This window comes from Scatophagus argus, chromosome 7, assembly GCF_020382885.2.
Source record: "Scatophagus argus isolate fScaArg1 chromosome 7, fScaArg1.pri, whole genome shotgun sequence".
NCBI classification, from domain to species: domain Eukaryota; kingdom Metazoa; phylum Chordata; class Actinopteri; family Scatophagidae; genus Scatophagus; species Scatophagus argus.
The window spans coordinates 7,340,595-7,352,617 of NC_058499.1; the positions used below are offsets into that span (position 1 = coordinate 7,340,595).

The 12,023-nt window shown below is 43.3% G+C and overlaps 1 protein-coding gene across 1 annotated transcript in view; it reads left to right on the forward strand.

Annotated features, from left to right (window-relative positions):
- Positions 1-313: 313 nt before the first annotated feature.
- LOC124061684 (A disintegrin and metalloproteinase with thrombospondin motifs 20) overlaps positions 314-12,023 on the forward strand; it is a 77,312-nt gene continuing 65,602 nt past the window's right edge. The window contains exons 1-3 of the mRNA XM_046393816.1: positions 314-868; positions 1,052-1,413; positions 5,422-5,590. Coding sequence (XP_046249772.1) covers positions 778-868; positions 1,052-1,413; positions 5,422-5,590 — 622 coding nt within the window. The 5' untranslated portion in view covers positions 314-777. The remainder of the gene's footprint in view (positions 869-1,051; positions 1,414-5,421; positions 5,591-12,023) is intronic.

Consider the following 12,023-nt stretch of genomic DNA (forward strand, 5'->3'; position numbering starts at 1 on the left):
GGCACTTCTAAGCTGCAATCTCTTGTTATTTGTCGGCTGCTATGCAGTTTTTATCAACGATAAAATAATTATATTTGAAGATCTCACTATTGACCACCTCACGTGAGACATTACAAGTCTTTATAATATTACCCTAACATAGCAATATTATAATATTTTATAACATGAGACTTTGAATTAAAATAAGGTTTAATTCGGTGGATCGTTTACCGTAAGATTCACGTGTCGGTCACAGTGTAGCAGCGTCATCTTAAATTCAAGATGATTTTGTTGCTTTGGTTGATTTTCATACCAAGATCGGTACATTTTATATGCAGACATTTGAAACACTGCACAGCACTCAAGCCTGCCCCATGTGTGGTGGTCGTGGCGCTCTCACCATTGGCTCGGGAGCCTGCAGGGGCGTTGCTTCGCGGTTGGTGAGTGCTTAGGGTGCACGGGGTGTTGCAGGGATGGCTAAGGGAAAGCGTACTTGGCACTGATCCCTCCTTTCAGTATTGACTGCAAATTTACATTAGGCAGCATTTTTTTTTCTGTCAGGGGGATGAATGTGTCATAAAAAGTTCGCGTTTATAGAGGGGCAATGGATGCAAGTTTAGCAATGCGATGAGGCCAGTGCACTTTGCAAGACTTGCGCTGCAGAGAGCCTCCGCAGATACCACGACCTGTTGCTGACAAGCCGCGGAAAAGGGAGAGGGAGACGGGGGGGAGCCGCTCCGGAGAGACTGAGGGTACTGCCTTGGAGACGACAGCCCGGGTTTGTTCGCGGAGGAAATCATGCAGTTTGCAATCTGGCTGGTTGGACTAATGTGTCATCTGTCAACGCTTGTCCGGGACACTTTGCAGTACCGATTGCATCCGAAACAAGGTAGGGTTTTGTTTTGATTTATGAGCGTGGTAAGGTGATACTGTTTTAACAGTAAACTGTGGTGTTGCAGAATGATGCCTGGTGTGCAGGATCGTGAGGCTGCAGCTGCATTTATTACATCGCCGCTGCTTTGCCTCTGAATCACAACTTTCTCTGACTCTGTTTTTTTTTTTCCCCCTGCAGAAAGCTTCATCAAGCAGCTGTCATCGTATGAAATCATCACCCCGCTCCGTTTGAATGACTTCGGAGAAACATTCCCCCACAAACTGCACTACAGAAGGAGACGGAGAAGTTTAGACGATGACCTGTCGGGCTTACGGGTTCACTACAGGATTGATGCATTCGGGGAACGCTTTCATCTCAATCTGACCGCACACTCCGGCTTCATCGCCCCCTCTTACGCTGTGATACACTTGGGAGCGGGGCACAGCAACGCCACGGACTCCCCCTTCCACGACAAGAGCGATTTGCGCCACTGCTTTTTCCGCGGACACGTCAACTCCAGGAGCGAGTACCCAGCCGTCTTCAGCCTGTGCACTGGCCTTGTGAGTATCACATCTTTAGAAGTGTTTTTATACTGTTTACATCGCGAATCCATGCTGAAAGGACGCCACGCTTTCTCCCCTTTCAACGAATTTCCACTCATGCATGCCCACTCCCACCCACGACCCGCGTGAATGTAACCGGACTAAAGTCAGTGGGGGGGGGGGAAGAGCGTGCAGCCCTGCATCTCAGAGTCTGTGGGGTGATGCTGCTGTTGCACAGTGGGGCTCTGGACATCAGGATGTGTGGGTGGATCAGTGGTGCAGCAGTCCACTTCTGCTGAAGTGCTCTTGAGCAAGACACACCAACAGATCTGATCAGCTCTAGCTGTCTCTCTTTGGCTGACCTTGCTGTGTGGTCAGACACTACAAAGATCAGAATTTATCAATCAGAAATGCTAAACATTTGATGGCTCCAGTTGTTCAAATGTGATGATTTGCCTTCTCTGTTTAAATTGGTCTGCCTTTGTGTTTTAGACTGTTGGGTGGACAAACCCAGCAATATGAAAATGTCACCTTTGGGGTTCAGAGAACTTCTGATGGGAGGTTTTTTCCTCACTTTTCAGAGACTAAAAAAGTAGATGATTCACTGGAAAAAATAACCATGAGATCAGTCATTAATGAAAGTAATCTTTAGTCACAGCCCCGAGCAACAGATATTATCATTCAACCTAAAGCAGCTGTTTGCTTTATAATTACCCTTCATCATATCTGTTCGGTCTGATGGGCTGTAATGGCATTATTGCATAATAATGAGTTTACAATCCCATTATACCATATGAGGATCCTGATGCCCACGTTCTTTAGTTTGCTGACTGTTGTGTGGGAGAATCTGATAAGTGTTGAAGAGGATGACTTCATGGGTCACATAAGGTTACTGGTCCAGGGGCAGGGGGTTGACCTCAGTCGCGCCAGCCGGATTCTGGTGTGGACTCTGCATGGTGGGGGTGTTTGGCTGGACACAGCAACACAGACGGGAGGACTATAGCCTTGGAGTCTACCTCCCCGTCACTGCCCCTATCAGTGACATAATCCTTATTTTAGATAGGTGCATGGTGTACAGTATCAGGATAGCATGTCACAGAGTGGGTATCAACTGCACTTTGAGGCTTTTTGACCTAGTACATTCACAATGCATGTAGTGATTGTACTCCTGTTGAAACCTGGCATAATGATAATAAAATCACTGTGTCATATCACTTTGGTGGGATTAACTCCCATCCACTCTAAGTTTGGGGAAAAGAGACAACCAAATAAAGTTTTTTTTTGTCCATGTATGTATAAAAATTTAGGACTTGAGGTATGCTGGAATTATCTGGGTAATAATCCTTTAATTGCCCGTTTGCCCAACTTTGATGTATGACTAGCTTATCCAAACATGTGTGCATCCTTTTTCAAGCAATCTTTGTTGCTTATCCGCATCATCACTCATTGAGAATGACAGGACAATGGAGACACCACCAGAGGCTGTTGGGTCATAAATGTGTCCGTATCTGATCACTGGGGCTTAATGGCCAGGCACATTTTGTTGGGATGAGGTCATTAAGGAATAATTAAGCCCTAAAACAAAGGGGTCATTCTAGAAAAAGCAGGTTCCCCTTTCGTCCAGAGTTGCTCAAAGCCGTCCCCAGGGGGGAATTGGGAGGTGGGGGTGGGGTTGAGGAGCTTTTGGCCTTTTCAAAGTGAGCTGTGACGAGTAGAAAAGAGGACAAACTGCCAATGAAGGTTGTTTGGAACTTAGGGATCACTCACACCGTGGGAAATGTTAGTTCCTAAAGGAGCTTGTTCTGTCATTGCACTTACATAATAGACGTGTGTGGTGAGTCAGTCTTCCTTCCAGCACCAGGCGATGCACCTTGGTGTAAAGATCAGACTGACACCTTTATATCCTACTTAACTTCAGAGATTGACTGCAACTGTACGTCACTTTTGCATGACTCATCTCCCACCGGGTTTGAAAGTGTCTTTGTGGGATTTGATAAAACAGATGTGTGCCAGCAGTCATTCCATCCAGGTCACGAGTGTGACCTCGCTTCAAATAGAAGTCCCTTGGTTGGAAGGTCCAGTTCAGCACCCGCTACTGAACAGCAACCATTGTGTCTGTCCAAACCTTTGCCAGAGTTGCTGATGAGCTAATGCTGGGAAACTCTGCCCCCTCCATTGACTAAACAGAGCATTTATCTGTTCAGTCTTCTGTTAACACCACATGAGAACTTTAGAAAGGCTCAACCATAATCATCTAATTAAAGCTAACTCACCGTAGATAGTGATTTACAAGATACAGGTAAACATCTACTACTTGTTATGGTGTATAAATCATTCATTACATTTCCATCACTACAACAGTAGTTGTAGTTAGGTTGCAACCTTCACGTATTAATTAAAAGGTACCAAATCAATAACAGCAATAATTAGACAAACTTTTGACTTCGTACAACCAGATGAGACTTAGCACAGTTCTGGGAGTAGTACACAAAAAGGACATTTTTTTTCCATATGATGAACATCATGTGATATGATTGAAAGATTCAGTTCAGTTACTGAAGGAACCCATGTTGTTTTAGATCAATTTTTGACTAGTCAAATTCTTTGGTAATTTCATTTTGGTGTTTTCTAAGGTCAAACCTTTCCTATCTTAGGAGTGAACATGAATGGCAATGTATATCTCAGTATACATCAAAGTTGCTATACAATTTAAGAAGCCTGAACACCTTCTTTTTGTTCTGTACATGCGGGGATGGGCTCATAAACAGGAAGATAAAGTAATGAGTGGATGAATCAATTTTAATTTCGACTGCAGAGATAGTCTAGTGAATGCTTCCATTTCAGTGTCAGCTTCTCCAGGAAAGCGTTTCTCACTGCATGCTTTTTGCTTGAAGTGACGCTCTGAGTTTGAGTCTTATAACACTGTCACTCCACCTAATGCTGCTTTGTCTTTGGGAGAAGATAATTCTTGGTGAAAAACTCACAGTCTCACAGTGCAACTGGATTCAGTACTTTTAGTCAATTCATCTACACTATTGTCTGTACTGAGGAAATGGTAGTATTGCATTTGGAGTACAGTGAGGGGAGAATACAAAGTACAATCTTTGGGGCTCTGAGGTGTTTTTTCCAGTGGTTGTTTCTATCCTGTGTCATGTTTTCACAAGCTCATTACACTGCAGTGCTGAACATATGTAGCACTCAAGGCCTGTAGCTCTTTCAAGGAAGTGTGGTGTATACATGCACACCAACTAATCCTTCACTCTTTGAAAGGAGGAGAGGAGAGGTACACATATAGTTTGCACACGTTTTCCAAATCCGATTTGTATGTTTTCCATTGTCAAACGTCCATCAGCTGGGGGGACAGTTATGGAATAATGCTGCCTTAAAGATAACATTCCAGTGTCCAATATCCTGTTTAAGTGTGCGCATTAAATTACCATACAAACACCATTGTGCCTCATGGCTGAGTGCGCAGAGAAGCTTTGTGAGGGACTGAGCTTCCAAATCAATATTAGCATTCCTCTGTCAGCAGCACCATCCATATATGATGATGTCACTCCTCCCATTGTCAGGTTGTGAGGTGAAATGCATTTTCACAGTCAGGACAAGCACTCCTTAGAGCATGTGTGCATAAAGGTAGGAAATGCTTTACTGAATCATGATGACTCACTTATGTATGCTCAGTAAATGTATAAAAGGCTTTAAATGTCTCACGAGTATGCTCGATTCTTGCACAATTTTAACAATAACTGACAGTGAACTATTCTGTGACATTTCTTAGTCAGCATGTACTTTCCATGTGCACCTGTCAAAAAACAGCTTGTTCAAAAGAATGGAAATAATGTGCACAGCAGTGCCCAAAGGCAACACAGAATGAGTGTGATTAGATCCCAGCCTTTTTAAATGTAACTGTGCTCTAATCTGTAAATGAAACCTACTCACATACAGTTCAGTATGCACACATGCAAGTGCATGTGTGCATACCATAGCAAAGCCATCAATGACATCTCTTTTTTTCTGCTTTAGATTGGAACTTTTACGACAGAACATGGCGAATACTTCTTGGAGCCTCTTCTAAATGCTGCGGGGGAGGAATATGACGAGGAGCACAACAAACCTCATCTTGTCTATCGACATGAGCGGAATAAGAACATCTCGAAAACTGACAACAACACAAAGCCCTGTGCTGCCTCAGGTAACAGACTACAGACTGCCTAACTACACTGCCTGTAACCACTGTCTGTCTGACTTTTGCCCACAAACACCTTCTGGTGACCTGCATTCACTTTCTGAGCCACAGCAATAAACACTAGCCCTAAAATGTAAATTACACCCAGTCATGATTTTTGCCTTGCAGGATACCCAAGAGATTTCAACCTTGATTAATGGGCGTTACCCAAAACTCCTCAACTTAATTAAGTAAAACATGCTCCAGCACTGCCTGGTCTATTCACTCATGTTCACTCATTCAGTTTGAGGTCTGTGGCAGGAGCTCAGAGGAAAGGAATGATTACTTTTTGTTCGCAGTAATGATGAAAAGAACTGGAAAGGTTTTCCGCTTGGGAGGCTGCTTGCAAGTTCCCCCAATTTCATTTGAATTTTTATGGTTGATGCCTTTGGGTGTGAGAGAGGCCCTCAAGAAAAAAAAACAGGGTGACCAAGTAGAGTTCACAACGCTGGAAGAACTGAGAGTCGTTCTTGTGGGGATCTCCATGGGCGGCCTTTGTTCTGCAATGCAATAAATCTTTTATGTGCAGACCGCTTGATTTGGTTGTTGTCTGAACCCGGCCATTGTTGCCTGGTGGTGGCCATTGTGTGTGGCGGTGGTTTAAAGACCTGATGGGCCAGGCCAATACCTCCTTAATATGCTTTGCCCTTTCACTATCTCAGTATGTGTGTGGTAAACAGAGACTTAGAAATCTGAAGGGTCACTCATCCCCCACTCTGAGGCACTTTTAAATATACTCTCCCTTAAGAACCAAACAGGTGAAAGCTTATTGAATGACCCCTGACTTTCTGATGGCCCAGGACCATCTATTGAAATCAGTAAGTTTTCGTTTAAGTCTTTGCCCGTTATCCTTTAATGCCAACTTAAACCTAAGTAGGACACGTTCTGACTTTTCAACTCATAATCTCATCTGTGAACTGACACACTCTATGTAGAAATGATATTAAGTGTACAGAAGGAAGTGGCAGGGAGGAAGATGCATACATGGATGAGACACCTGTAGGGCTTCATCAAAGGGCAGCAGGTAAACAATGAGCAGCAGGATTAAAAGAACCAGTGGGGCTGGATTAGGACTGTGAGGTGTCCCAGGCAACTTTATCAGATAGGCCCCTCTCCAGATGTGGTGATAAACGGGCTCTTTGAAGGCCTTGCTGAGCCAAGACTAACAGGCCTGTCCTGTCTTTTTATGGGAATAAGTGCAGTATGCGCTTGTACTAGCAGGTTAGATATAAACATTGGCTTGATGTGTGTTTTTCTGCTTGCAAAACACTCGTAGAGCCTTCTCCTGTTCTTGGATTTGGACACTCGCCTCTCGGATTTGGACCTTTGAATGTGTTAATTCTTTGAGAAAACACACATCCCGTTCTGTGTACTATGACCATGTCCCTGTATTTATTCCCTTCTCTTTACTCCATCCTACAACATGTGCGTACACTATGTTTATATTTTACACAGAACAAAGAACCATCAAGTCAACTGTTGTTAGCTGGAGAATTGACCAGGATCTTAAAACAGCAGTATTTTTGGACTGTGGCCTTAAAGCAGAAATCTGTACATCACAGTAAAGATCATAAAGCAGGGTTTAAGGGTTAGCATTGGACTGCAGTAAAAATGTGACTGGCTTCCCCAAAGCTGATCAGTGTCTCTCGATAGCAGATTATGCGAACTGTGTGTAAACTAGAAAATGTATTGTTTATACATATGAATACATATAAACTTTGCGTTATTACTGTAGCTTAATCTGCCAATTAAATAATCTTGCTGTAGCTACATCAAACCGCTTGTCTACCTCCAAAAAATTGAAAAATACCTTTCATTATAATTTAGCACATTTACATGGCACCAATAGCTCTCAGACCAAAAACAAGCATAATTGTTTTGTTTTGTGGGGCCTTTTGTATTGGATTTGATTTAGACCAGAGCTACAAAAGCACTCAGGTCAGTCAACTTATGGCCCTCTTTCTTGTCTTCATAAGTGAGAGCTGTCGTTTGAGTGTTGAGGGGTTTGGCTGGTTTGGGAATTTGAAGAGGTTTGAAGCTTTAGAGGCCTTGTAGGCCGAATGGTCAGCAATGCTTCCAATCCGCTAGTTGGACAGCCTTTTCCCTCTGTAAAGACATTGTTTTGCAAGACCTATTTACTCACTGGTCTGATAAACATTCTTCATCCGCTTTTCTCTTTGCTGTGCCCCAAAAGAAGACATCTTTTTGAAAATGACTAAGATGAAACAAGCTGCGCTTTATCAAAACGAAACAAAACGTCTATCAGCAGAAAGATACATCTGGTTAGATAAGCTTTCCCCTCTGATATGATGTCTCAGTTCTGCCTTGTTTCACTACAGATAGTGCCAGGACAACAACTGGGACTTCTGTACCTACTGAGGCAGTAAGAGTTTCCAAGGTTTGTACAGTCCCTGCACACCTCTGCAAAAATGTGTTGAAAGGAGAGGAAGGCTATGTTTTCACATGAATTTAAAAAGGATGAACTTTTGTTGTTGAGTTGGTGCTTGTCAACTTTGACGCGTACAATACTTGACTTTTTCGTACATCTGCTGTCACTACCTGTGAAGTTTCGGCAATAGATGTGCAATGATAAGGGCTTTTAAAGTGTTACCTTGATGGGAAACAATGTTTTGTTATTTCAGCAGTCATGACTCGGCTATATACCTGTCTACAACTGCTTTTCTTCACTGTGTGTGTCCATATGCTGTTGATTAAGTACCACAGCATCATTCTGTGTGCTGTTTAAATGGATGTGAGTTTAAAATGTATTATACTTAATGTCTGAAATGAAAGAGTGAATGAAATCTGAACAACATGAACATAAAATTTGGGTTCACTGACTGACACTGCTAGCAATTGTATCAGTCCTCTTTCTGTGTCAGCCAACCTGGGTGGCTTCTCTGTTGTTTAGAATACCTTCAGCGTAGGTAGCTGTAGAGTGGGTGATTAATGTTTTAAAGTCACAGAGTGCCTTGTTGTGCCTGGTTCTGGCTTTTAAAAGCCTGGGGGGAAGAAGCTTACTGGGCTCAAATCACAACAGTGCTCCAATCTTAATGACACATTCTACTGGGTATCTGTCTCTGAGCTTGCATGTGAATCCCTGCATCGTTCTTCGATAGAGATAGCCACAAGGATGAGGGTGGCTACAGATACGGGCAGACTGTTCTCTCATTCTCTTCCCTTTGCTTTCTAAAATCCAAGCAATGCAAGCAAGAGAGGCAGGGAAGGGGATCTGTGTTGTATCTCTTTGTCACAGTCATTGGCTGCATGTCTGAAGCTGTGGGGTGTCATATTTTGTCTGAATTAGAAACAGTGAGCTGAATACAGACAGCTTGAAAGCAAACATTACCAGCTCTAAAACCCAAACACCAAAGTTCTATAGCTGGCTTAGAGTTTCTTTCTTGATGGCTAACTGAGGAGAGCTGAGACAGCAATGTGACTGGCTTTGATGCAGCAATACTTGGCATACATTGCATCTGTGCCCCCTGACCCTCAACACAATCATGGTATAGGATTCTCCCCTTGGTGCCCACTGTGTATACATGGTAGTTCAAATGCTAGCATCAGGTTTTTGGTCAAAGGGTTCATTTACATGGAAAAATGCCCTCCCCCGCCTGGGTTTTGAACTAGCCGACTTGAATCGCTGCCCGCTCTCCCTTTGCGCTTTCATGTATGTGAATGGAAGCACTTGTTGATTGTGACCTCACTTCCCTCTTTGTTTGTAGTCACTCACTGGACGGGTGGATGTGACCTTGAGCTTTTTCTCCTCCCAGAGGTGCATGGTTACTGGGCTTACTGGCTTGTTTGCAGGGCCCGAGTTGGAACTATGCTTTAAGCTCTTTGTTTTCCTCTTAACTTTGGCTCTTGACAGGGGTCAGGAAAGGTGACCAACCAGGGTGTGATGGACGGGTGCTGATCACTCAGACAACCTCTTTCACCTTTAGGGGCTGACTTTAGATGGTGTAGAGCTTCTGAATATCAGATGGCTCCAGAAGGCTTAGTCTTGCTCTGTGTCCTCATGCCCCCTGGACAAACTGAACCTCCCCCAAGGAAGTACCTATTGTTGTTAGGCAATATAGTTTGTTTTTGGCCCTTTGTGTGCATGTATAGATGGGATTTGCTTGTGAGCGTGTGTTTGCATCCATCGAGAGTGCATGTCATCTCACTGACCTGTCAGTAGATGAAGTGTCCTGCTGAGTATTAGGAATTGCTGAGCAAGCAGAGCAGAGGAATGGAGAAAGGAGCTCCTTTCTTCATTTGTTTGAGCACTCCTAGCCTGCGCTGCATGTGCCTGTCGGTTTTGCTGCGGAGCTTGGCAGAGACCCCAGCTTTTTCCTAAGCTCCCACTGTCCGCCATTCTTCTCTTACACCTGCTTCCCTAAAGTAGCTTTCTCACCCACTGCCTTGCTATTGGCCTACATAGAAAAGGAATCAGAATCTTCTGAATGGACATGGCATTTTCTTTGGAACGCCAAGATGATTATGTTAGTCTTAACTGTCAAATGTGTTGAAAAATATCCTCTGCATTGCACTGACTGTGAATCTTGAGCCAACATACATATTAGTTTTGCATAATGTGCAAGTTTTCCCCTCAGGCATCGTTTGTCCCATCATTTCTTCAAATTTCATAACATCACTTGACAGCTAATATGGTCCATTGCACTCATTGTCATCTGATTTTGAGATAATAGATACTCTGGACAGGGCTGAACAGGGCTGGGCAGCTACAGACATTCTGTAACCTTAATAGCTGCCATGTGTCTGCTTGCCCTGAGGCCTCAGCCCTATTGAACCCAACGTGTTGTGTTGTCTCGGGAGTTCCCGTCACAGATTCCAGCTGGGGCTATTTTCTGCCACTGTCTACTGTCTGGGCATTCTTAACAGATGGGGTGTGATTGGAATGGTTAGAGCAACTTGAGTGACAGTGACTGACTGTGTGGTGGCAGGGTGACAGTCAGAGGTGAGAGGGGGTGACAGGTGAGCGACAGTTTCCCACTGAGGTGGACAGGGGAGAGGCAGCGCTGAGAGGTGGCCAGCAAAACATCAGTGTCATTGCCTGCGGCTCTGGCTGTTTATCATCTGAAAGGCCAGACATCAGTCAAAACTGCAGATCTGTTTTGTTTATGTCAAGGCGAAAGTTGTTCTCTCAGAAATAAATAGGTTTTTGGTACGTTTTAAAATATGGGTGATGCAATGCTTCATCCATACTGGCTGTGTCGGAAAAGTGTGTCCTGTTTTCATAGGTTTGTCCATCCTTCCTATCATAACATGCTCTCCAAAGTCCATTTGTCTGACGTTCCTAAAAGTTAGTGAGTCCAGTGTCATTATTACACTTAGGAATGACTTCTTTCTTAATGTGGATTTCTCATACAATGAAGAAACATAACTTGCTATAATAAAGACTGGAAATGAGGAGCTCTGTTCAATCTACAATCCCATTGTAAGTTAAGTGCTCACTGCAAGTTAAACATAACAAGTTTTGGGAGTTTGTAAACATTTACTATTATTAAAACAAAAAAAACTAAGATAAACTTTGATGGAGTTTGATGGAGATATGCACTCCCTGACGTCCTTCTAGTTTTATTAACTTTAGTCATTCATGAATCATGTAAGTCATTATGGTTGGATGAATTTCTTTAAGTCTGATACTTAGAACCTCAGATGCCTGCAAAGAGCTAGCAGCTAGAAAAAACTCAGAAAGTTTGATTCGGACAATAGAAAACACTCCAGTCCCTTGCCCAGATCCATAACTGGTGTTTTGTCTCCTCAGAGGAGGTCTGCTGTTCCAAAGGCATTCTTCAGCTGACCACCGTGCTGTCTTTAGCATGTCTCTGAACTGAAAATAACAACTGAACTCTGAGAGCACTGTCAGTGTACAAAGCCAACCGTCTTCCAATGAGGTCAAAAGCCATGCCACTTCACTTTTAAAAGCCTTCTTCGGTAGCAACAATTAGCTGCCTATGCTTTCTCTCTGTCTAGCCACAGAATTGCACTTAATTGTGCCTCTGTCTGCAGGAGTCTCAACATTTTTTCCCCTCTTGAGTTGTACTCTCAGTTAAACTGCAGCAACTAGAGTGTTTGACCTCTTATAGAACTAGGGCACGACCTATCCTCAATGTAAGGCATACTGTCTATTTAATTGGCACCCGGGGAATGGGGCGCTTTAACTCTCAGCGAGCCATTGTAAAAGAATGTTAATTGGTTCAACAATGAAATGTGTGTTCGCCATTGTTGGGCTCTTGGCATTGATACTTTTGACACAGAACTGAAGGAGAGTCAAAGAGCAACTCTTTGATCTTGATTGCAATCACAATGAGCTTTTGGGCAAGCTGTATGAAAATTAATCGACTCAAACAGTAAGAAGCATTAAAATACTTCCATACTCTAATGTTTATGAATG